Below are 22753 nucleotides of genomic sequence, written 5' to 3' on the forward strand. Positions count from 1 at the left end.
TACAAGAGATGGGATCGGCCAGGCGGGCGGCCAGGGCCGTGTTCGCCCCGTTTAGCCTTACATACCTGTGGGTCAACCCTAAGCCGCGTCCAACCCAGGACCCCTACAGCCGCACAGCGCCGATCAACATTTCCGACTGAAACAAGGGTCTGCCCCTAGGTACCAGTCGTGGCGCTTGGAGGAACCTCGGGAATCCGTATCACATTTCTGATACACCGATAATACGACGGCGTATGTCGGATGCGCCAATGGTGCTGGGCCCAAATCCTCCAAGGCCTACAATCAAGTCGTGGTTTGGTCATGCATTAGGGCGACAGAACGGAATCCAATGGGAAACTGGAATTCCCGCTATACGAGCAGCTTCGGGGCAGAGTTGCCATCGCAGCAAAGGCAGGAGAGCCGAGCTAACGGAGGAGAAGGGCGGCCCTTGAGAAGAATGGATAGGTACGCGTAGATACTTAATGAGGCTGGTCTAGCTCTTGTAAAACAGATATCCAAGATTCACCTCGGAGGCACGCAGCGAGTTACGACCTCTCTGGTCTTTCTTTCTTTTACTCTGATTTTTTTAATATACTGTCCCTCACTCGAGGCAGTCCTAGCCCTTGCCACCAGCCCACGTCCTCCCTTCATATTTTGGTCTCCATATATTCACTTATGCGTTATTATTATATATAATGTTTCCACGTAAAGTGGCCATCCTGAACAGCCTGCTCGCGGCCGCAATGCTGGCCAATGCAATCCCAGGCATTGCAAAACCACGCCCACATGGCCGTCGCGATGCTGCTCGCGAGGGAGTCTGCGTTCCCATCTCGCCAATCCTTCACGACGCGAAGGACCTTGAAGCAAAAATCCGCCCTCCAGAAGGTGTTTGCGATGCGAACGAAACCATTGAGCCGGCACCAACACCCACAAACATCCGTATCCATAGTGCATTAGCAGCAAACACCGACGACGATCCGTACTCTTGCAACGAGAATAAGCCCTGCGGCAACGGGGCCTGCTGTGCCAAGTCCGGATACTGCGGGTTCGGTCCAAAGTACTGTGGTGAAGATGGGAAGTCTCCAAACGATGTGTGTTGGAGTAACTGCGATGCCCACGCCGAGTGTGGTGTCTATGCCGAGACAAAGGGCGACGAGTGTCCCCTCAACGTCTGCTGCAGTCAGTATGGGTTCTGTGGTACAACGGCCGAGTTCTGCGACAGAGGTGAGGACAATGATGACGATGACGACGACGAGCCGACGGGTTGTCAGAGCAATTGCGACCAACCGGGCTCTGGAGCCTCTGGCAGCGAGGTTCGAGACCGCATTATCGGGTACTATGAAGTGTGGAATCACCAGAAGAAGTGCATCAACATGGACATTGATGATGTTCCGGTGGAAAGTCTAACGCATCTTTACTACGCCTTTGGATATATTGAGCCGGAAACGTATAAGATCGTGCCCATGGACGACGGTGCCGACGGGGCCTCCGAGCCCGTTGATCAGTACACATTTGCTGCAGTCGCCGGCCTCAAGAAGAGAAACCCAGATCTGAAAGTCATCATTGCGCTAGGAGGTTGGGCCTTCAATGATAATCACACTGTATGGCAACCCGTCTTCAGCGACATGGTCTCCTCATCGTACAAGCGAGGGACCTTCATTGGGCAGCTGGAACTCTTCAAATCTCATTATGGCTTCGACGGCGTCGATTTCGACTGGGAGTATCCGGGTGCTGAGGACAGAGGCGGGCACGAAGACGATGGGAGGAACTTTCGAAAGCTTCTGGAAAGTCTGGCTACATTCTACAGGGGCACCGACTTTGAGATCTCCTTTACTGCTCCAACCAGCTACTGGGTTAGTGCCGTCTCAGCATGGACCATTTGCAAAGACCCAAAGCTGACACTTACAGTACCTGCGTCATTTCGATCTGAAAGCAAGCTCCGATATAGTAAACTACGTGAACCTAATGTCTTACGACTTGCATGGCATATGGGACTCAAACAACCCCATCGGTTCACAGGTCCTCGCGCACACAAACCTTACGGAAATTGACAAGGCGCTGGATTTACTCTGGCGAAACGACGTTGATCCCTCTAAAGTCAACCTAGGTATAGGGTTCTATGGACGCTCGTACCAATTAGCAGACCCAGCTTGTTCCCAACCCGGGTGCCTCTTCAAAGGTGGCGGCAGCGCTGGTCCATGTACAGGGCAATCAGGTATTCTGTCCTATGCGGAGATCATGGATATCATTCATGAGAATAACCTTGACCCTGTCCATGACGAGTTGAATGCTGTGAAGTATATCACGTGGAACCAGGACCAGTGGGTGTCATTCGACGACCAGGACACTATCCAGGCCAAGATCGAGTTTGCTAACAGCAAGGGCCTCGGCGGTCTGTTGATCTGGGCAGTCGACCTTGACACTCCGCAGTTGAACGCACTGGCCGGCGTGATCTACCCCAAGAAGCTCGGATTCCGTGGCGAGAAGGCCAAGGGTGCTGACAACTGGGAAGAACTCTCCGAGGGCGAGTGCTATGCAAGCGAGTGCAGCAAGAACCCCACTTGCAAGGAGGGATTTATCAAGGCGGATACGTTCTGGTGCGGTGACGACGACTGGCCATTGAACCGTCCGGATGGTGAACAAGCTATATGCTGTCCGGTTTCGTCAGTCCCTGATGTTAGTAAATGGTGAGTAATCCCAAGCCTTAACGCCCAATATAAGTGACAGACATGCGGCTAACAATGGCTTTCGGAACAGTACATGGCACGGCGGAGACGATGGCGGAGAGTTCTGCAACGGTCAGTGTCATGATGGCGAGGTTGCTGTTGTCTCGTCCAAATGGGGCGACCATGGGAGTTGGTGCATTGACGGCCGCAAGTTCTTCTGTTGTCCAACAGAGGTCCAGCAGCCAGATTGTCGATGGACTGGATGTGATGAGCAATGCAAGGACAACGAAGACGAGATGACCTGGCGGGACAGCGTGTGCAAGGAGAAACTGTGCTGCAACAGTGCGCAGAAGTGGGAGAACTGCGCCTGGCACGGCAAACCAGGCAGCTGCTTCGATAACCACTGCGACACTGGTTGGCAAGTGGCCGTCACTAACTCATTTGACGGGGAGGGCGATGACTGTGGTATCACCGGCCGCAAGCGCACCTTCTGCTGTGATCTCCCGGATGGTGTCTCCCCATTTCTCCCGGTTCCGTTGGAATATCTCTTCCCAGATGCACCCGATGAGGACGAAGTCAACTCCGACTTTGTGCTCAAGGTTGACCCTACCTGGGGTGGATCTGAACCAGAGGAGTTCATGATTCTTGAAGAAGAGCCGGATGAAGCGCCGTTTGGATTCGTTGTGATGACCAGCCCGGCTGAGATCCAGCAGTCCCTTGACAAACGAGACGGCTCCCATTGGGAGGTATTCGACTGTCTGGATGCTACTACAATTGGCGAACACAGGGTGCGGATGGTCTGTACGGATACATCCGAGCAGTCAAACTGCGGGAATATCCACTGGGGACATGGAGCCCCGGGGACAATCATCCAAATGCCGCAAGGGTGCGGGCCGGGTAAATATGCTGTTGTCAAGGACCTTTCCCCCAGTGTCAACCAAACACTTCCCGGCTCCCTCGCACGCCGTGGCCTCCTCGACACTGTATATGACCTGACATTCGACTATGACTTCAAACGCGTGCCGCGCGACCTGGGTGAGACCAATCTGCGGATTGATTACAGCAACGACGTGGATTATTGGGACAACATTGTCGACAAAGCCGCAGACGTCAAGAAACGACGCAAGCGTGAGCTGCATGATGTGAACGGGAATCACCGTCGATGGCTGGAGGAAGAGTGGCGTGACGATGCACACTTCGGCGGCGTCTCGAGCGGGGACTTGCACAAACGCTGGTTCGGGAGTAGTATCATTGACTGGCTGAGGAACATTATCGGCACTGTGGAAAAGACCATTGAGTTCGGGCATCACTTCACGGAGGACTATATCTTGAAGATTGTCGATCAGCAGCTCTCCTGCCCCAGTGTAGAGGCCTACCTCGACGTGCATGCGGAAACCCACGTCGAGGCCCATGTCAGCTACGGATTCACAGTCATTGCAAAGCTGGACCACCGTCCCATTGACCTGAGCGACTCGTTCTTATATTTCCGGACCAAAGGCGAGGTCACTGCCTCGTTTGTCATCGACGGTGCTGCAACGTACAGTTTCGATACAGGCAACAAGCGCCTTTTCTCCGCCGATAAGTTCGGGGCTGCCTTTACTGTTCCGGGCATCGTCACAGTTGGCCCTAACTTCGAAGTCAATGGCCAGATCGAGGGTGCGGCAACCTTGGGCGTCAACTTCGAAAGCAGGGTCAAGCTTGCTGGCTGGGACATCGAACAGACCTACCCCATCCCAGAGACCGACAAGAACGACTACACCCCTCAGCTCGAGAAGTCGCCCAACAAGGATGGATTCCAGACGCCCCAGGTGCCGGAGATCGAATGGTCTGTCGGGGTCAACGGGTACGTGACGGCCCACATCAAACCATCGATATCGTTCGGGATCATGTGGGATGATCTCTTCTTCGACATTGAGGACTGTGCCGTGCGACTGACTGCCGATGGCCACATTACATTCCACGCATCCGCGGGCACAGGGAGCTCCGGGACAAACGTGTGCGTTGGAATTGATGCAGGCGCGGATCTGTACGCTACCATCGACGCACCGGATGCCATTGACTGGGCACTTCCCAAGACACCCTACTACCTTCTCCCCAGCAATGACATCGAACTGTACTCAAAGTGCTGGACCCCGGACACCAAGCGCAGCGAAATTCCGGCTCTCGACGCACCGACCAACTCCTCGATCCGCGTTCTCGAAAGCACTCTTCAACGCCGGAACTACCTCGATGTCGACGCCAACAGCACAGCACACGGAAAACACCTCCTAGGCAAGCGTGCACAGGTCTGGGGGCCTCTGCTCCCTAATATCCCTATTGGCTGTCCCAACGACGAACAGGAGGAAATTAGTCCGTGTCCCGAATGCACCTACGGAGACTATGATACGAACAGCCTGAGAAAGCGAGATGGTGCGGTCTGCGCATATTATCCCGGCGCGGCGGACGAAGAGCTCTGCGGACCGAACGACGACCTTACCACGAGCGGACTGGAGAAACGTGTTAAGGGTAAGGCAAAGACCATTAAGTGGGACTATAACGGCGTGACAGAAACCTTGACCGCTGTCTATTACCCTTCGTGCGGGGTGGCGACCAAACTGGATGACGTCGAGAAATGGTACGGATACGCGCCTAGAAAGTGCAGCCCCCGAGTCGTGTTTCTCAGCCAGAATGAATATGTCTTGACTGGAGACGAATATGTCAGTAAGTACTTCAATCCTCCCCAGGAGCACAGGCGAGCTGCCAATACGTCCATATACTTCCTTAGCTAACCTGTGTACCCCAGCCGAGCATATATACGAGGCCCAAACCGTCAAGTATTTCCTGGAGTGGCTAATCAACGGCCCCCTACCGGGCGGCTACACCACAGCCAGCAGAGAGTGGGTGTCTGAGGTTTTGATCGGGCTGGCGCCCAATACGAGGGCGCCATTTGCAGCATCAGACTGGGTTGACCTGGGGGGCCCTCCAACCAATCTTTGGGAACGCCTTTTCCTGAACATCGGCAGCGACGATAAGTTAGAAGGACTCGTCATCGCAGAGAAGAACATGAACTCCGTAAAGAACAGCTTCTTCGGGAGAAAGAACCCGACCACCGCTAACGACAACAACGACGAGAGCCTCACGCGCAACCGGCATCGAAGTGTAAGTTGGGTTCCTGCTCCCTTCACCAGACAACCGCTGTGGCGCTAACATTACGATCAAAACAAAAGACCGCAGGTGTGTTCTGGTACATGAAAATCCCGGCGGTGTGGGCAACCTTCGTCGAAGCGTCGCAGGGGATCGCCGTCGCGCTCTATGAATTCGACGAGGAGTACATATGGGGCTCCGAGCAAGATGAGATCGGTCTTCCTCCAAATGTAACTCCAGATAAGAGGGGGAATCGCGGCCTCCGCGAGCTGTATTGCTATTGGATCGACGTTTACCTCAGGGACATCGAGACCCGGGGCGAGACGTGGAGGACCGCAGCCAGAGCCAACTACCAGGCCGAATTTGGGAACACGGGCTGGCTCCAGCAGTTTGACAACGGAGACATGAGGGCCGGCAGCATCAAGTTCCCGGCCGCGGGAGGTAGCCGCCATGGTGCGGCGGGTATATGGACGCGCAGCAACTACAAGAACTTGTGGACTGCGCCTGGTGGCGGATTTGGGCCCTACTGAATGGTTGGTGGCTTTGGGCTATATAGAGTTAATAGCAGACAACCGTATATACCCTAGCAAGCTATAACCATTATAGGTAGGTACACGTTCCTGCAGATGTGCAGGTGCAGTGTATCATTTCCCCTTTTGATTAGGGTTGCTTCTCCGTGCGCTGGGCCATGAAAACTACCTAAATTCTGGAGTACTGGAATGTATACCGCGTCGCAGAGTCTCCCTGACTGAATTCTGATCTACCGTTGCCGAGCGATGATGCGATACTTCGCACGGTTCCAGGGTCGCAGAATTCTATCATAAGTATTGAGTCGCCATTCGAAATCCTTTCCGAACTGTACAACCGGGCTTTCTTGATCCAGTGTTAAAATGTCATTCATGCAGTTGCCCTCAAAGCCCAGACTTGTACGGAGTAGTTCTGTGGCTAGCCCCTATCAAGCCTGAAATCTCTGCGTACTGCTGCCCTCGCTCGCATTGACTCTCCGACTGTGACACTTCTGTCCCACAACTTGAGCTGTTGATGCTCCCGATGGCGGATGGTCATGCAATCCCAGCAGAGTCTGGCTCCAGAGCTCTGACACTTCCAGAATAGACCAGGGGCAAGCCTGCAAGATGGCGGGGTTGGGCCTGTTTGGAATATGACGTGAGGTAGATACTCCGGTTTTGATAGCCTCTTAGGAGTCCGGTTTGCACTTGACTCTGTCTGTTCATTTGCTTGATGGGGATGGTCTACGCAGTGCATACTACCATAATTTATGTTTATAACTGCCATGGCTAGGCATGGCGCATGCCATCGCGAGAGCTCTGGGGTGTCTGATGCTGACCTCACTCTGAGGGCTCACAGCAAGATGCAGCGAGATTGACGTGCAGTGGTACGGCGGGGGAGTTAGCTACACGCATACAACTACATTCAAGGGCACTTTATTTCCCCAGCTGCAAGTAAACGTGGTCAACTCAGAGCCAACCATTCACGATCAATCTGCAAAAAGAAACTCCGCTTATCTACGTGTTCGCGGTTGATGGCTTTGATCGCTCAGAGCTGAAGCCACCAGCGAACCACAGGTTCAGTGCTTGCTCGCCCCTGCTGCACCCCGCAAGCCATCCTGGAGCTGGGTCTGGAGTTCGCTGGTAGTGGCACAAGTTACTCTGTACGTATGGCAGGAAGATGCATCGTTTCCCATTACGTGTGGATTACTCCGTACCCTCAGCCAGCCACTCAGAAAAAGCAATATGTTGCACGGGGTATGGTATCTGGGCGCTTATCCAATGTACGGGCGAATAACAACTCAGACTGGGTACGTGCACGTCATGCCTTGCGAACCCTTGAAGGGATTCTCGATCTGCAGTACGGCGCCCAGCCTCCATTAATGCAGTCTGACACACGAAGAGAGCCTGTCCATGCCACCAATCCTGCACGCCATGATTCATCACACTGAGCATAAAATCATCAGGGCACACGCTTCCCACTTGCGTGCCTATGAGATTGATCCGTCAAGCTCTCTTTGCTGATTGTTTTCGCCTAATCCCATATATTCGCGTTCTCGCAGTTTTCACATCAAGACCTCGATCAATATTCTCCTCCTCAAAATAAAAAAGTCAACATGGCGGCCCGCGGCGACGTCACGCACCAAGCAATAAGCTCGTACTTCATCGGCCCCGAAGCCGAGAACCTGGATGAGTTCAAGACGAACATTGCAACGATCCTCAATGAGCTTGAGAAGGCGAGGAAGGCGTACTTTCCGCAGCCGCCGGTCAATTCCCTAACCAGACATCCCCTACCGTGGGGACAGAGCCTCTGCTAACAACTGTGCAGGACAAAAAGTTCATCCCACCAGAGGTAAAAGCGTCTGCGGAATTCCAACGCCTCACAGCGAAATTCCGCACCGTCATCGGCCGCGCCGCAAAGCTCCTCGGCGAGAAGTCCGTGCCTTTCTGGTCGCCCCGGTACCAGGCGCACATGTGCACGGATCTGAGTATGGTTTCGCTGCTGGGGTATTTCATGACGATGCTGTATAACCCCAACAACGTGGCCATCGAAGCGAGTCCGTTTTCCACGGCCGCGGAGATCCTCGTGGGCGAGCAGCTGTGTGATCTGTTGGGGTATAATAATCAGAAGGGCGTCGCGGATCAACCGACGGGGTGGGGGCATGTCACGTCTGGTGGGAGTGTTGCGAATTTGGAGAGTATTTGGGTTGGTGAGTTCACCACATTGATATCAATGGGGTTAGGGTTAGTTGGCTAAGGGAGATATGGCGCAGCACGCAACCTCAAGTTCTACCCACTGTCGCTTCATCAAGCGGTTAAGCGCGGCCAGCTCCAGTTTGCGAGGAAGGACTTCCTTGTGAAGACGTGCGCTGGGGCTGAGAAGAACTTTGCGGATCTTACGACGTGGGAGCTGTTAAACCTACGGCCTGAAACGGTCTTGGACCTGCCTAAACTCCTTCATGACCAGTACGGGGTGTCTCCCGCCTACATCGCGGACGCTATCGACAAGTATAACATCCAGACGGTCGGCAAGACCAAGTTAGAACAGGCGTACCAGATCACAAAGCCTTCCCGGTATCTGCTCACCAATACCAAGCACTATTCATGGCCGAAAGGGGGTGGTGAGTATAATCCAGCTCTTCAAACGGAGATGAGCTGACAGACATAGCCATCACCGGCATTGGCTCCGAGAACATGATCGGAGTGAGCGTCGACGCAGAAGCACGCGTTGACCTCGTCGACCTCGTGTCCAAACTCGAGCAATGCCTGCGCAACGAACAAGCCGTGTACGCCGTCGTCGCGGTAATCGGATCCACCGAGGAAGGAGCCGTCGACCGACTCAGCGAGATCCTGCGCATCCGGAAGCGCTTCCAGCGGCGGGGACTGTCGTTCCTTGTCCATGCGGACGCCGCCTGGGGAGGGTACTTTACCTCGATGCTCCCTCGGAACCTGAAGAAGCAGGAAGATCTGTTCAAGGCTGCAGGGTCGACGAGCGATGAGGGCTTTGTGCCTGATTTGGGCTTGAAGGTTGAGACACAAGAGGACCTGCTTGCCATGCGGTTCGCGGACTCGATTACCATTGATCCGCACAAGGCGGGATATATCCCGTACCCGGCTGGCGCACTGGTCTATCGGGATGAGCGCATGCGCAGCCTTATTACCTGGGCCTGTCCGTATGTCGGACGGGGGTCGTTGACGTCGATTGGGATTTACGGGGTTGAGGGGAGGTGAGCAGGCACGGGCCAGGTTGAAGATGGGTGCTAACCAAGGCAAATAGCAAGCCAGGTGCAGCGGCCATGGCCACTTGGCTGGCCAACGAGTGCATCGGGCTGGATCAGAATGGATACGGGGCGCTTCTGAGTGAAGCCACATTCACCTGTACTCGAGTAAGTCCTTTAGTATCCTATCCACCCTGTGAAACTGACATCTGCCTAGCTCGCCGCACACTGGGCTGCAATGACAACCCGAGAAGACTCGTTCATCTGCGTGGCCCTCAATCGGCTCCCCAGCGAAGTGAACGGAGGCGACGTCGAGGGCGAAAAGCGCTTTATCCGGGAGCAGATCCTGCCAAAGACAAACCAGGAGATTGTCGCCAACGATGCAAAGCTGCACACAATGAACCTCCTGCGCGCCCTTGGCTCCGACCTGAACATCAACGCCTTTGCCCTCAACTGGCGGTACGAAGACGGGCGGCTGAACGACGACATCGAAGAGGCCAACTACCTCATGCTACGCGTCGTCAAGGAGCTGTCCATCAGCTCGCCCAACGACGAGCCCAAAGAGAAAGATTTCTTCCTGACATCGACAGAGTTCAAGCACGACGAGTACGGAACCTGCGCGGAGCTCTTCATGGATCGTCTCGGCATTACGCGGTCGAAGCAGAACCTCATGGTCCTGCGCAATGTGGTCATGAGTGCGTTCCCAACGGAGCATGAGTTGATTGACGATCTTATCAAGAGGTTCCGGGCTGTCGTCGAGGATGCTGTACAGGTATGCACCTCCACCATCCATACCTACCCATACTAAATGGCTCGACAGGTCTGCCGCGATCGCAACGCCATCAAACCAGACATCCACCGCTTCTACATCCAAGGCACAGGCGACATCTTCTTCGTCTACCGGCCGCGTTTCCAAGAAGCCCGCTTCCGCCGCCAGCTGATCCTCAAAGGCAAATTCAGCCCGGCCGGGTTTGACGCGTACATCAAGGCCAAAGCCAAGGGCGTCGTATCCCTCAACACGTGCAACAAAACGATTCTCGAGACCCTGCTGAACAAAGTCGCCAATCACGGACAGGCTACATTCCAAGGAGACCTGGTGGACGGAGATGGGTGAGCGGCCGTCCCACATGGATATGGTAGTGATGCTAAGGCAGCTTTCACTAACCCCGTCCAGAAACACCATCTCGCGAGTAAAAACCACAATCACCAAAGTGATAAAGAACCGCTCCCTCTCCTCCCGAAACCGCGAACCCGCCTACCCAGCAACCTACATGCCCTTCTACCTCTACGGCTCCAGCACCCAGCACCACATCAGCCACATCCTGCTGAAATCGCCCAACATCGAGCTCGGCGCCGCAAACGTCCAGCTAAGCCTCGACTACCCGCTCGCCGGAGACGAGCTGGCCCGCGGGGCGATCCTCGCCCTCACAAACACGCCCGAGGCACCGATGCAGCCGTTCCCGACGGAGTGCAGCGAGCGGCCTAGCGACTTCTTTTTCCGGGCGGGGCAGAAGTTCCATGTCAAGATCTGGCGGGATTTGAAGAGGGCTGAGGAGAGCGGGCCGAATTTGTTGCCGGCCTCGCTGGAGGAGTTTGGGCCGGAGATTGCGTGTGGGGAGATGCTGGTTCGGGGGGACGTATTGGTTGATGCGAGTAGTGTGAATGGGGATTTGTTTGATAGGGCAGAGGATGAGGGGGAGCAGTGGAGGGGCCTTTTTAGGAGCTTGGAGGGGGTGACGGGTGGGGAGTGAAGTGGGAACAGTCGGCTTGCTGGACTCTGCTTGTACCTGGGAGATACCAGTCAACACTACCTAGGTATGGATGGAGTAAAATGGGATGTTTAACATCTCGATGCTGCCAGCTCCCCGTGGCTCAACAGGGCAAGGTTGCATTCAAATATATCTTATATATTGACATTTGGGAGACAAGGTATAAGTTCAAGTATTTGTTTTCTGTTACGTCCGTCAGGAAATACAACCTAACCTAGTAGGATGAGGTATCTGAGAATAGAGTATTCTGGTCAGTTGGGCCAGGCAAGGGGGGGCGTGTATGCTAAGATTGCTTTACCAGTCTACATATTCCGGTTTACTTTGTAGGGACTTCTACTTTCTTTCAAGATGATATGGTTAATCCAGAAAACGAGACATGAGCATGACGGAAACATATGTATGGCCATAGTTGAAAGGATACATAAAATAGCATAAGCTGACAACCCCACCATAGCTCAACGGTGTTTTGACTGCTATGACTCCCTCAACCACTCTGCATGAGTGTACCAGCATGCGGAAAAGCATAGGAAGCACAGAACCTTTGCGACTGCCATGCTTAATTGGTGGGTGCTAATAGGGTGGCAGTAGCGTCTTGACTGGCCGATGCCTCGCGGACCCAGTGCGGAATATACATCTCAATCAGCTCCGCAGGAGGCAGGCAGTCTAAGAGCTCCGGCGCGTCGACCAGCACTCGCCGCAGGTTATCTGTCAAGAACTTGGGCACGGCTTGTTGCATCTGCCACCGCGAAAGCCCGTCCCGGACGGGTTCCTCCAGCATTGGCACGAGAGAAGTCAGCGGGTTATCCGGTGGCTGGGATATGGTGTCCAGCCACTCCCGATACGGGAGCTCACGTAGGGGGCGGCGTCCAAGGTAGCCATTGACGGACTGGAAGATGGTTGGTAGGTCTGGCACCTGTTGATGGGGGTGCACGATGTTGTAGGCCTGGCGGGCGCTGGCTGACTTGGAGGAGATGTGCAGGATAGATGATGTAACCCAGTCGATGGAGATGAGGTCTTCCCTGTGGCCAGGTATAGACGGATAGACGCCGAGCTGGATGCATGTCCTCAGTAGACGGGTGAAGAAGTCGTCCGAGGCCTTCAGGGCTTTGCTGTTGCCATGAGGAGGCAGAGCGCTTCCGAGACGGTAGATGGTAATCGGCATCCCGGCATCTATCGCATTCCATACGATCGTCTCCGCCGTGAACTTGCTCTGCGCGTAGCCGGTGTCATACTCGAGGGACTGCATGTGTTCTCGGGGCCGCTCGTCCTCTGCCAGGTACTTCGTTCCGCTGATGAGTCCGGTTGGACCGTACGCGCTGACGCTGGAGGTGTAATGAAGTGACTTTGACCGAGAGGCTTGGGAGAAGCGGATGACATTCAGCGTGCCCAGGACATTGGCGGGACGATGGGTCGAGTACGGTTCGATGTAGTTGACGTGGGCAGCAAGGTGGAAGACCACGCTGGACCAGTTTGCATACTGGCGATAGTTCTCTGCACCCAAGCCAAGGTCGTCCTGAGCCAGATCGCCAGCAACAGGGACAATCTTGGCCGCTTCAGATGAAGTTAGGGCTTGGTTGTACTTGCTGAGAGCTTCTCGCAGCCGAGCACGAGCATGATGATTGTCCTTGGCGCGCACCAGGCAGGCGACTGCTGTCACTTTGGGATGGGCCAGAAGCTGGGCCAAGAGCATGGCGCCCACGAAGCCTGTTGCGCCGGTGAGGAAGGCGCGGCCTTCGGACTCCTTCTGCCAGTCCACGGGCGCGCCTGTAACCTGCAAGTCCTGGCCGAGATCCATGTCCTCAACCCACTGCGGCTTCTTCACTCTCCCATCCGCCGTCTTTCCATTCGTATGACTGCGCAGCTTCCGAACTGCTTCTGACATTCGTTCCAGCGTGGGATTCTCGAATAGCATGGCGACCTCCAGGGAGATGCCCATCGATCGATTGATGTCATGGACCAGACGCACCGCATGGAGTGAAGTCCCTCCAAGAGCGAAGAAGTCGTCCTCCGCCGACAGACTGGAGAGCGAGCGTCCTAGAACGCGCGCCCAGATCTGATTCAGTTCATCTCCTGCGTCCACGAGTTGTTGCTGCACTGGACCCCCCTTTATGCCCTCCATCTCGGTCTCAAACTCGCGAGCAAGCGCTTTCCGGTTCATCTTCCCACTCCCTGTCAGCGGTATTCTGGACACAACTCTCAGTCGAGGAACCATCATATGCCGACTGCGTTCTTGGTAGGCCAGCAATATCGACCTGTCATCGATGTCGTCCGACATGGGAACAACATACGCGGCCAGCAGCGACGAGCATGATCCTTCCCCGGCCCAGCGCTCCGAGACTCGCAATGCAACAGCCAGCGACACTAATCCTGTGTCTAGAAGACACCGCTCCACGGCCTCGAGCTCAACTCTCTGTCCGCCAATCTTGACCTCGTTGTCCCTTCGTCCGAGGTACTCCAGCTGACCAGAGCCGTTCTTTCGCACCAGATCGCCCGTCCTATAAACAATCCCACCCACGTCGACCAAGTGAGGCGCATGGACAAAGACCTTGCTCGTCTTCTCCGGGTTGCCCAGATAGCCAGCAGCAACCCCCATGCCTCCAACGACAAGCTCGCCAACTTCGCCATCACAAACTTCTCGCATATCCTCACCGACCACGAAGGCATCGTAACCACTAAGCGGGCGTCCAATTGGTATGAGGTCCCGGTCGAGATCCGCCTCGGAAACAAGGTGGTACGTTGCCAGGACAGATAGCTCAGTCGGGCCGTACGCGTTGTACAGTCTGCGCGGCGGGCCGTGGTCGAAGATTCTCCTGATCGTCTGCATATTGATTGCTTCACCCCCCGTCAAGAGCGTATCCACCGTGGCATAGGCTGCCGGGCAGACGTGCGCGATGATTCCAAGCAGAGACGTTGTCTGCCATATCACATCGATCCTGGCTTCGCGGAGCTTCTGCTCCATGATGTGCGCGTCTAGGATCTCGCCTCGCTCGAAGACAACAATTGTCGCGCCGTGAAGAAGGCCCGACCATATTTCCCACATGGACACGTCGAACCCCGTGTTGCAGACATGACCAAGGCGTTGGCCTTGTCCTAGTGGTGCAAAATCGTTGAAGATCAAATTGAGGAGACCCGACGCCCGAACTTGCACTGCCTTGGGCTTCCCGGTTGAGCCTGAGGTGAAAAAGATGTGGGATACAGAGTTGCAATCGTGGCCATTGGTAGCGACTTCATCATGAGCGTGCCCATTTTGTTGGTCAAGTTGTTCGTGTTTGTTACAAGCACCGTTCCCGACTTGCTGCGACTGCGGGATGCGGCTGTCGACCACCACGTGTGGAATATTCGTGGGCAGACAGCGTTCCTGATTCTTTGGATCCGTGAGCAGCAAGCAAGCACCTTCAAGATAGGAAATGAGCTCTCCAAGGCGATCGTCGGGGAGCTCGACGTCGAGCGGAACACAGATTGCACCGGCAAGCACCACCGCGGCCTGGCATACAATATGCTCTATGCCTCGCGAGGCAACAATCGGGATTGGAATTGGTTGGGAATTCGTCCGCACACGGATTTCATGCGCGAGTGCCAATGCTTGAACATGCAGGTCACGGAAGGTCATCCTCTGGGTCCCCTGTTCGACTGCCACCTGTTCGCTGAATTGGCCGAGCTTTTGCTCAAGCAGCCGCGCGAGCCCGACATCCGTTGAGAATTGCGAGTTGGACCCCATGATGGAAAAGGTACGTTGGATACTGGACCGGTGCTTGCAAGTATGACGAGAATGATGGGAGAAGCGAAAGGCCTGAATGGCGTCGCGGACGGGTTTCTACCCATCACCGTCACCCAGGTAACTCAATGAGCCTGTCATCCCCGTTGCTTTTGGCGTGATGAATGCAATTGCGCCATTTCGATGAGACCAAGTGATACATCACATTGACGTCGGGACTGCTGAGGCCTGCACAGTACCCAGGGTTAACCCGTGGACCCGGGTTCTTCCTGCGAGCTTGACTTCCTGCGTCGAGTTCTCAATCAGCCCAGCCAAATCACAGCGGTTCCCGATGTCTCAGCGGGGTCTCGCTACTTGGCGATCGACGGCATGTATCACATCTAGCTTGATGGAGCGGGGCCAGTCTGTCTGCCAGACATCGATCCACTTGTTGAGGTTCGACAAGATGACAATGTTCATGCAAGTGAGAGGACAGCTGCTTGTCAGGGCCGCTTCTGTGCAGCCATTGGCCCTGATTCAGCTGTAGAGCAAGCTGAGCTCCGGTGGATGCTCTTACCATCGTCCTGGATGGCCTACAGCCGGGGCGACTGGCCCAGGTAGATCAAGACGCGCATGCCGCGGCTTCCGATAACAATAGTCAACTTGGGAACCGCCTGCAACGGAAACAGAATGGCACAAGCGATTTCTTGGACTGTACCTTGTTGTTTTGTTCAGCCGTGGAAGCGGGTCAGCGTCAGCCTCTCCAGTCCGCCGATCTGCCTGGCTGGTCATATATCAAAGATGCCGAAGAATTCCCCCGCGACCCACTTCATCAATATATGGCTGCGTATTTAGGGCATCAGCTAGGTTTCCTTTTTCCAGCACGGCACATTCGGGCTTACCTATTGGCTATTTGGCATTCAAAGCTTGCGTGACATAGTGCACGGTTCAACCCAAGGTGCATCCCTAAACACCATCAGCCGGATATACGATCTTAGATCGAGCAGGCTGGTTAGGACGAGTCCTGATAGGTGGGCTGGCTTTCCCATGCATATGGCCAAGCTGTCACTGTCACACAATGCCCGGCATACGTCTATGCCCCTTCCCACGTCAAAACAAATAGTTCGGCATTACCATTACTCCGTAGGAAGAGCTTGACGCCACAATCCAAGGCCAATCCCTGCCATTGGAGTCTGATCATCTCACTGTGCGGCACAGTCCACTCACATTGGGTTCTGATGACTTGCCTCGTTGCACAGCTTGCATACACCCCGGGTCCTTGCGGCATTGCTCTCTCGGATCTCCTAAGATCCCCATTGGTTCAAGACGCCTCGCTGAACTCTGACCTACATCAATAGATCGTGCTAGTCTAGGTTCCGGCCGAAGAGATTCTGGCTGTTCAGCCCGCCATGATTCCCCTCACAGTCACACTGCATGGATGGCTCTGATGATGCGGGGACACGACGCAGCACATCATATCACCTTTCATACCGACGCCAAGGAGCCGGAATTGCAGCGAGCCCGGGGAACGGGACCTGCTCGGTCGTCTGGCGATTGGCTGGCACATATACTGATGCCTAGATGCGTTGTTTCTATGCCGGAAAATGGTGTTGGTTCTGGGTTGCCATTCCATTGGCTGATGATGAGACGGCTTGAGGAGGAGAATGCGGAGACCTCCCCCAATATCACAGTCAATCTCAACATGTAAGCGACATCTTGTCACAAAGTGGAGGGTAAGCTGAGGGCGGCAAGAAAAGCACAATAATTGCAGATCTCGTTCTTGAGCTATGGATACGCTGCTTGAAACTTGGGATTTTAGCCTGTAAAGCGGGCATTGCCTGGTTGATTAACGATATTGCTTGCCATGTCCCCGGCGTACCCTATTGTAGGCAAGCTCCTGGCCATCTAGGTTATGAAGGATACAGGACAACACAAAGCACCACGTAAAGCATTGTAATTCCACTACCTACACTTCACTCTCCTATCCCTACGCATCCTCCCAACTCCAACCACCCCTAGAAACCCCCATGACTCCCCACCTCCTCCGGATAAAGCACATAGATCGGATCCCGCTGCTCAACAACCCCACAAGCCGGCTCACTAACATAGTACCCCGTAAACCGCTGCGCCGCGCGATCATACTGCTTGACGGCCTCCTGCGGCACCGCAAGGAACATGTTCTCCTCCTGCCGCAGGAACCCGCGCGTCGCGAACGAGCACCACACAAGCCGCTGCTGGTCGGTGGTCGTATTGTTCCCGCCGCCGTGCATCAGCGACGTGAGCATGAAGAACGCGTCGCCCTTGCGCAGGGTCGGCACGATGATGGATTCCTGCGGGGGAGGCGTGTCGGGGCAGGACGACCTGTCGAGCCTGGTTAGCCGCATCCCAGCTCACCGTGGAAGGTCTCGATGGGCTGGACATGGACATGGACATACCAAAGATGACTCCCCAATATAACCTGCGTCCCCCCATTCTCCTTACACACATCACACCCCGCAACAAACATCCCCACGCTCGTCTCGCGGCTCCTCAAATCCCGCTCGTCATCCCACGCATCAATCGCATCCACAACCCGGTGCCCGATGTAACTGTCGCAGTGCAGCGGCTGCGCCGTCGCACCCGGCCCAACCTGGATCGCGACCGTGGACGTCACATACGGCAGACTCACGGACTCCTTCCTCTTATCCCCCCACCAGTACGTGCTCCGCGTCGTCAGGAAGTGGTTGGCGATGGCCTGGAACAGCGGGTGCATGAGCTGCGAGCGCACGTAGGTTGGGCTGATCCCGATGAGGCCGTTGGCGCGTTTGGTTTCCTCTGCGCACGGGGGGTTAGCGGGGGATTAGTTGGGAGGAGAGGGAGGGGAGGGCGTACTCGGGAAGAACTCGCCGTCCCATTCTGCGTCGGCTTCGAGGGCGGGCTTTATTTCTGTGTAGGCGTCGTCAAGATCAGATTCGGACACGAGGGAGCGGACGACGACGGCGCCGTCGCGTTTGAGCAGGGTTAGGATGTCCTCGAGGGCGCTGGTCGGGGGGAGGTATTGCAGGCCTGGGGGGAAGGATTTTGAGGGGGCCATTGTGATGGTTCAGTGAAATTGAACCTTAGGTTACTCCGGAGATTTCTTGACTTGAAGGAGCTTGGGTGTGTATGTTGGTATGTCAATAAGGGCGATATATGAGTCGTGCGGAGACCAAAGCCAGACAGACATTCAAGGGTCACCCTGAAAGCGCCCAGCCAAAGACGCACCGAATGGCATTGTGTGCAGGGGGGAAGTTCACCCGGTGAGGGGAAATACTCCGACGGCCAGCCCGAGGTGATGGATCGTCAATTGGCTTTGGCTGTACGACATGGCAGCTTGATTATGGGCGGGGTTGAGGCGAATGAAGAGCCCTGAAGCGAGCCAGCCTGTCCAACTCCATCCCATGCTGTGCAACCTCTCAGCCCCGGGCTCTTACTTGCTTTTTGTGAGTGATGTCTTCTCCGCTCGTTCAGCATCACCCCGGTTCCAAATATTGAGTTGGTCTGCAGGCTTGACAAATTCCACTGTGCCTCGGCGGGTGCTCGAAGGCTCGGAGGTGCAGTATGCGCGTCTAGCTCTGCATATCACTGGAGTGAAAGTGACAAGAACGACCTTCCTAGCTGTCTGATGTCCTACAATGGCACTGCGGTGGCTCCATCTCAGCTGAATATTGCTTTTGGCTTTGATCTTACGTACTATAGCCGCCAGCGTACCCTACCATACCTTTGAGCCACCGAGGCGATAGGCCTATTTCCCAATCGACGGAATTCTCGCCGTCTGCTGTGCTGCAAGTCTGCACGTCATCAATAATCTGGCGCCATTGATTTGCAAACCGGTTATCTGATAATCTGAAACCACGCAGGAATAGGATGATCAACTGCAAGACGACCGTGCTGTGGGTCAGTCGTCCAGCTAGAATGGCCTTGCGCTGTATCATGGGACACAAGGCGAGCGGCGCTATTGATAGATCGCTTTTGAGTTGGTGGGCACGGATTTGCCTTTGATGGTGAGCACTAGAGCAGTAGACGGACATTGCTATATATTGCGTTCCCTGGAGAGACCTTGTTGGAATTGGTTCTTCTCTCATTCACGGTCTGTCCATCCCCGGGATATCCATTCCATTTGTCCTGCCCACGATGACCGGCGTTACACAGTCCCCAGCAGCCCCCCGCCCCTGGGGGCTATCCTGGCGCAGCTCGAAGCCTTTCATTGTGACGAGCATAGCGATCGCCATGTTTACAGGTACGCTGCACCCAGCAAACGCTTGACTCGCTTCATGCATTATGTTTGATCTGTCTGATACCTCGGGCCCATGTAGATAGCTTCCTGTTCAGCTTCATCGTCCCAATCATGCCGGACATCCTCGAAGGCCGGCTGCATATGCCGTCGTCGAAAGTCCAGCTCTTGACGTCAGTCATCCTGTCCATGAATGCGCTGCTTACGATCATCATTGCCCCGTATACGGGACACCTGTCGGACAAGGTGTCGCGCAAGAACACGCTGATGCTATGGTCGTACGCCGTCAACACGGTCGGGACAGTGGTCATCGCTGGATCCAGCACATGTACGCCTACGTCTTCCTTCCTTCTGTCCGTGACATCACACCGTAAACACTAACCGACATACAACCCAGTAACCGGGCTCATCATCGGCCGCCTCATCCAAACAATCGGCGGCTCGCTGCTCTACATCGCCGGCATGGCCATGCTCGGCGCCACCGTAGGCTCCGAGCACCTCTCCAAGGCGATGGGGATCTGCGTGCTCCTGATATCAGGCGGGTTCCTGTCCGCCCCGGCGCTCTCGGCAGCGGTCTACAAGTTCTCGACGTACGCGGTGACGTGGCTGTCGGCGTTTGCGGTGCTGCTCGTGGGCTCGGTGCTGCAGGCGCTCGTGATCGAGCCGTACCTGCTTCCCAAGGAATGCGACAAGGGCAGAGAAAATGGCGCAAACGGAAGCCCGGTGGTCGTGGAAGAGAGCGACAGCGACAGAGACATCGAGTCCTACGCGCGGAGCTACTACGACGAAATGGGCGGGCAAGAATCAGACAGACTCCTCCCAGCGCCGCCCTCCTTCAACAGACACCGGAGTGCGGGATCAGAGTACCACACCTTCAACCCGCAGAAGGAAATCCCACCACCCCCCTCCTCGTCCACAATCTACCGCCGCATGCTTTGCAAAAAGCGCGTCGTCACGGCCCTCGTCGCCGAAACGTTCCTCGCAGCCCTGATCGCCAGCTTCGAAGCCACGATCCCGCTGCACATCCGCGACGCATTTAACTGGGATAGTCTGCGCGCCGGAATGCTCTTTCTGATCCTGCAGGCGCCGACGTCGATTCTCGTCTTCCCGATCGGCTGGTTGAAGGATCGGATTGGGATGCGCGGGCCGGTCACGCTGGGGTTCTTGGTCATGGCGCCGTCGCTGTGGTTACTTGGGGTGCCGGGGGCGAACCTTACGGGGTTCGGGTGGGCGGATGGGAAGAATGGCGAGGTGCTTTATGTTGCGATGTTGGTTGCTATTGGGGCTGCGAGGACGCTGGTGCTCGGGTTTGGGGGCGTGGAGGTTCTGCGTGAGTATACTCTGCTTTTCTGCTTCCACTGGGGTTTCCGAGGGGTTGGTCTCTGAGGAGGAAATTGGAGCCGGATGTCATGGCGCAAACTCCGGTCCACCTGGCTAACCCTTGACTCGACCTGCAGGAGGCGCCAACGAAGTCGCGGCCGAAATGCCGGGGCTCGTGCAGGGCGGGGGCATCTCGCTGTACTCGCGGGCCTTTGTGCTATCAAACATCACCTGGAAGCTGGGCATGTTCCTGGGCCCGCTTGTCTCTGGGGCGTTGACGAAGAGCTTGGGGTACTATGTGATGAATTTTGTTTTTGGTGAGTCTCCCCCTTATCCCACAAGCGATATTTTGGAAAAAAATAGTGGCTGATCGTGGATCCTCGCGCCTTCAGCTGTGATGTGTCTGGTCACAGGGGTTATGACGGGGGTTATCCTGGGGAGTGGGTAGATTGTACCGTACTCCGTAGAACGCCGGCCGAGATGGCAGTGGTTGGTTTACGTGATGGGAGAGATGTTACCGTGGCGTTTATTTGTAATTGCTGCATAAATTAGCGAATCAGCTGTGTTCCGGGCTGTCCAGTTTGTCGGACACGGAGATCTCCTGTGATTGGGGCTGCATGTTGGCTTGCTGACGCGTGTGATTGCCGGTTGTTTGTATACTCCGGACTCCGTATAGCATTAGCGTCAGAGGAAAAGGCAAAGTTGTACAGGAAATTGTTAGCCAATGGGTAGACCAGCGAGCTGAAATGCATGCCATTGATTGCTATTTTGTTTACCTGACGCTCGGGCCTGAACCTCGGTTGTTCTCTGCGCATCACGTCTTCAGCTTAGGTGGTGCCGTCTTCGTAGTTCCATTACATTAAGGACTGTTAGTCTTGTATATTGCCTTTAAGTTGAGTGGAATCGAGTGGGCTGCCTAGGTTCTCTCTATTCCTGTACTCCTGGCTGTTCAGCGAACTACTCATCCTCAGATCGATATCCAACGCTTTCCGCACCGAATACTTGATTGGCATACACCTATTCTTGACATCGCCTTCCGATCCAACATCAACCATGCAATACCCCCAGATCGAACGCCAGGTCATCGCCCTCGCCGGTGGAACAGGCGACCTGGGCCGCTACATCCACGAGGAACTTGTCAAAGACGGCCGGTTTGCTGTGGCTCTCTTGACGCGCAAGGTACCCCTAGCCCTCTTGTCTCATACCCTCCTAATATAGTCAAACATGGCTGACGCCAACTAAACTTCTACATCCAGGCCTCGGCCGCCAACCCAACCTGCCTCCCCCACACAACGATCCACCCAACCGACTACACCGAGACCTCGCTAGTCTCCATCCTAAACACGACCGGCGCAACCGCCCTAATCTCGCTCATCCGCTGTCCAAACAGCGACTACATCCCGCTGCACAAAACCTTCATCACCGCGTGTCTAAGCTCAGACACCTGCAAGCGCTTCATCCCCTCCGAATGGGCGGGCGATATCGAGAAGTTCCCTGACATCCCGATATCCTACGGGAGCACCCGCGCACCGATACGGAAGTACCTGCGCGAGCTGGAGCAGAAACCCGGTCGGCCGAGGCTGCAGTGGACGCTGTTCAACCACGGCTGGTTCATGGATTACTTTCTGCCCCCGAGCCAGTCGTATATGAAGTACATTCAGGGTGAGTTCCCGATTGATGTTGGCAGCTGGACGTATACTGTTCGGGGGACGGGCGAGGAGCCGCAGAGTTGGACGGCCGGGAGGGATGTTGCGAGGGCTGTGTGTGAGCTTTTGGGGAGTGAGCAGGAGTGGGTGAGTAACCTACCTAACCTCCAGCATATCTTTGATGGGTTTTAACAGCGTATAGGAAGAGGTGACGTACGTCTGTGGCGAATGGGGCACGTTCAACCACACTGCTGAGGTGCTGGAGAGGTTCTACGGTGCGTGGGTTCCTGATTATATATGACTACTAAGCTAAGCAAGTACAGGCCGTCCATTCACCCGGAAAACCCGCTCCCTTGAAGAGATCAACTCGGATCTCCGCAAGTACGAGTCGCAGCCTGAGATCGAGGATGTCGGGGTGGTCGAGGTCGAGCAGCACCAGGTTGCTGGGGCGACGGCCTGTCCGAAGGAGAAGACACTGCGACAGCGGGAGAAGTACTTTTCCAACGTCAAGTTCATGTCGGTGGAGGAGATGTTGACGGTCGCTGAGAGGGAAGGGCGTGTTTAGGCGTGTTGAGTTAGG

General features: G+C 55.3%; 6 protein-coding genes across 6 annotated transcripts; 4 read left to right on the plus strand and 2 right to left on the minus strand.

Annotated features, from left to right (window-relative positions):
- Positions 1-722: 722 nt before the first annotated feature.
- Positions 723-6298, plus strand: DSM5745_00273 (uncharacterized protein; the record flags this gene model as incomplete). The annotated part of the gene is made up of 5 exons (XM_026742289.1): positions 723-1832; positions 1888-2666; positions 2737-5345; positions 5428-5783; positions 5852-6298. 5 exons carry the CDS (start codon positions 723-725, stop codon positions 6296-6298), a joined length of 5301 nt encoding a protein of 1766 aa, XP_026608134.1.
- Positions 6299-7890: 1592 nt separating this feature from the next.
- Positions 7891-11243, plus strand: DSM5745_00274 (uncharacterized protein; the record flags this gene model as incomplete). Its single annotated transcript, XM_026742290.1, has 8 exons — positions 7891-8040; positions 8103-8484; positions 8548-8895; positions 8943-9447; positions 9552-9660; positions 9710-10264; positions 10313-10602; positions 10667-11243. The coding sequence occupies 8 exons, from the start codon at positions 7891-7893 to the stop codon at positions 11241-11243; spliced, it is 2916 nt and encodes a 971-aa protein (XP_026608135.1).
- A 574-nt stretch (positions 11244-11817) lies between these two features.
- Positions 11818-14979, minus strand: DSM5745_00275 (non-ribosomal peptide synthetase; the record flags this gene model as incomplete). Its single annotated transcript, XM_026742291.1, has 1 exon — positions 11818-14979. One exon carries the CDS (start codon positions 14977-14979, stop codon positions 11818-11820), a length of 3162 nt encoding a protein of 1053 aa, XP_026608136.1.
- A 1991-nt stretch (positions 14980-16970) lies between these two features.
- DSM5745_00276 (phytanoyl-CoA dioxygenase family protein) lies at positions 16971-18028 on the minus strand (the record flags this gene model as incomplete). The annotated part of the gene is made up of 3 exons (XM_026742292.1): positions 16971-17316; positions 17391-17769; positions 17827-18028. The coding sequence occupies 3 exons, from the start codon at positions 18026-18028 to the stop codon at positions 16971-16973; spliced, it is 927 nt and encodes a 308-aa protein (XP_026608137.1).
- Positions 18029-19107: 1079 nt separating this feature from the next.
- Positions 19108-20975, plus strand: DSM5745_00277 (uncharacterized protein; the record flags this gene model as incomplete). Its single annotated transcript, XM_026742293.1, has 5 exons — positions 19108-19213; positions 19290-19535; positions 19605-20537; positions 20665-20844; positions 20920-20975. The coding sequence occupies 5 exons, from the start codon at positions 19108-19110 to the stop codon at positions 20973-20975; spliced, it is 1521 nt and encodes a 506-aa protein (XP_026608138.1).
- Positions 20976-21580: 605 nt separating this feature from the next.
- Positions 21581-22738, plus strand: DSM5745_00278 (aromatic alcohol reductase; the record flags this gene model as incomplete). The annotated part of the gene is made up of 4 exons (XM_026742294.1): positions 21581-21706; positions 21784-22320; positions 22376-22448; positions 22497-22738. 4 exons carry the CDS (start codon positions 21581-21583, stop codon positions 22736-22738), a joined length of 978 nt encoding a protein of 325 aa, XP_026608139.1.
- Between the last annotated feature and the right edge of the window lie 15 nt (positions 22739-22753).

The sequence above is a fragment of the Aspergillus mulundensis genome (assembly GCF_003369625.1).
Source record: "Aspergillus mulundensis strain DSM 5745 chromosome Unknown scaffold_0, whole genome shotgun sequence".
Classification (NCBI taxonomy): domain Eukaryota; kingdom Fungi; phylum Ascomycota; class Eurotiomycetes; order Eurotiales; family Aspergillaceae; genus Aspergillus; species Aspergillus mulundensis.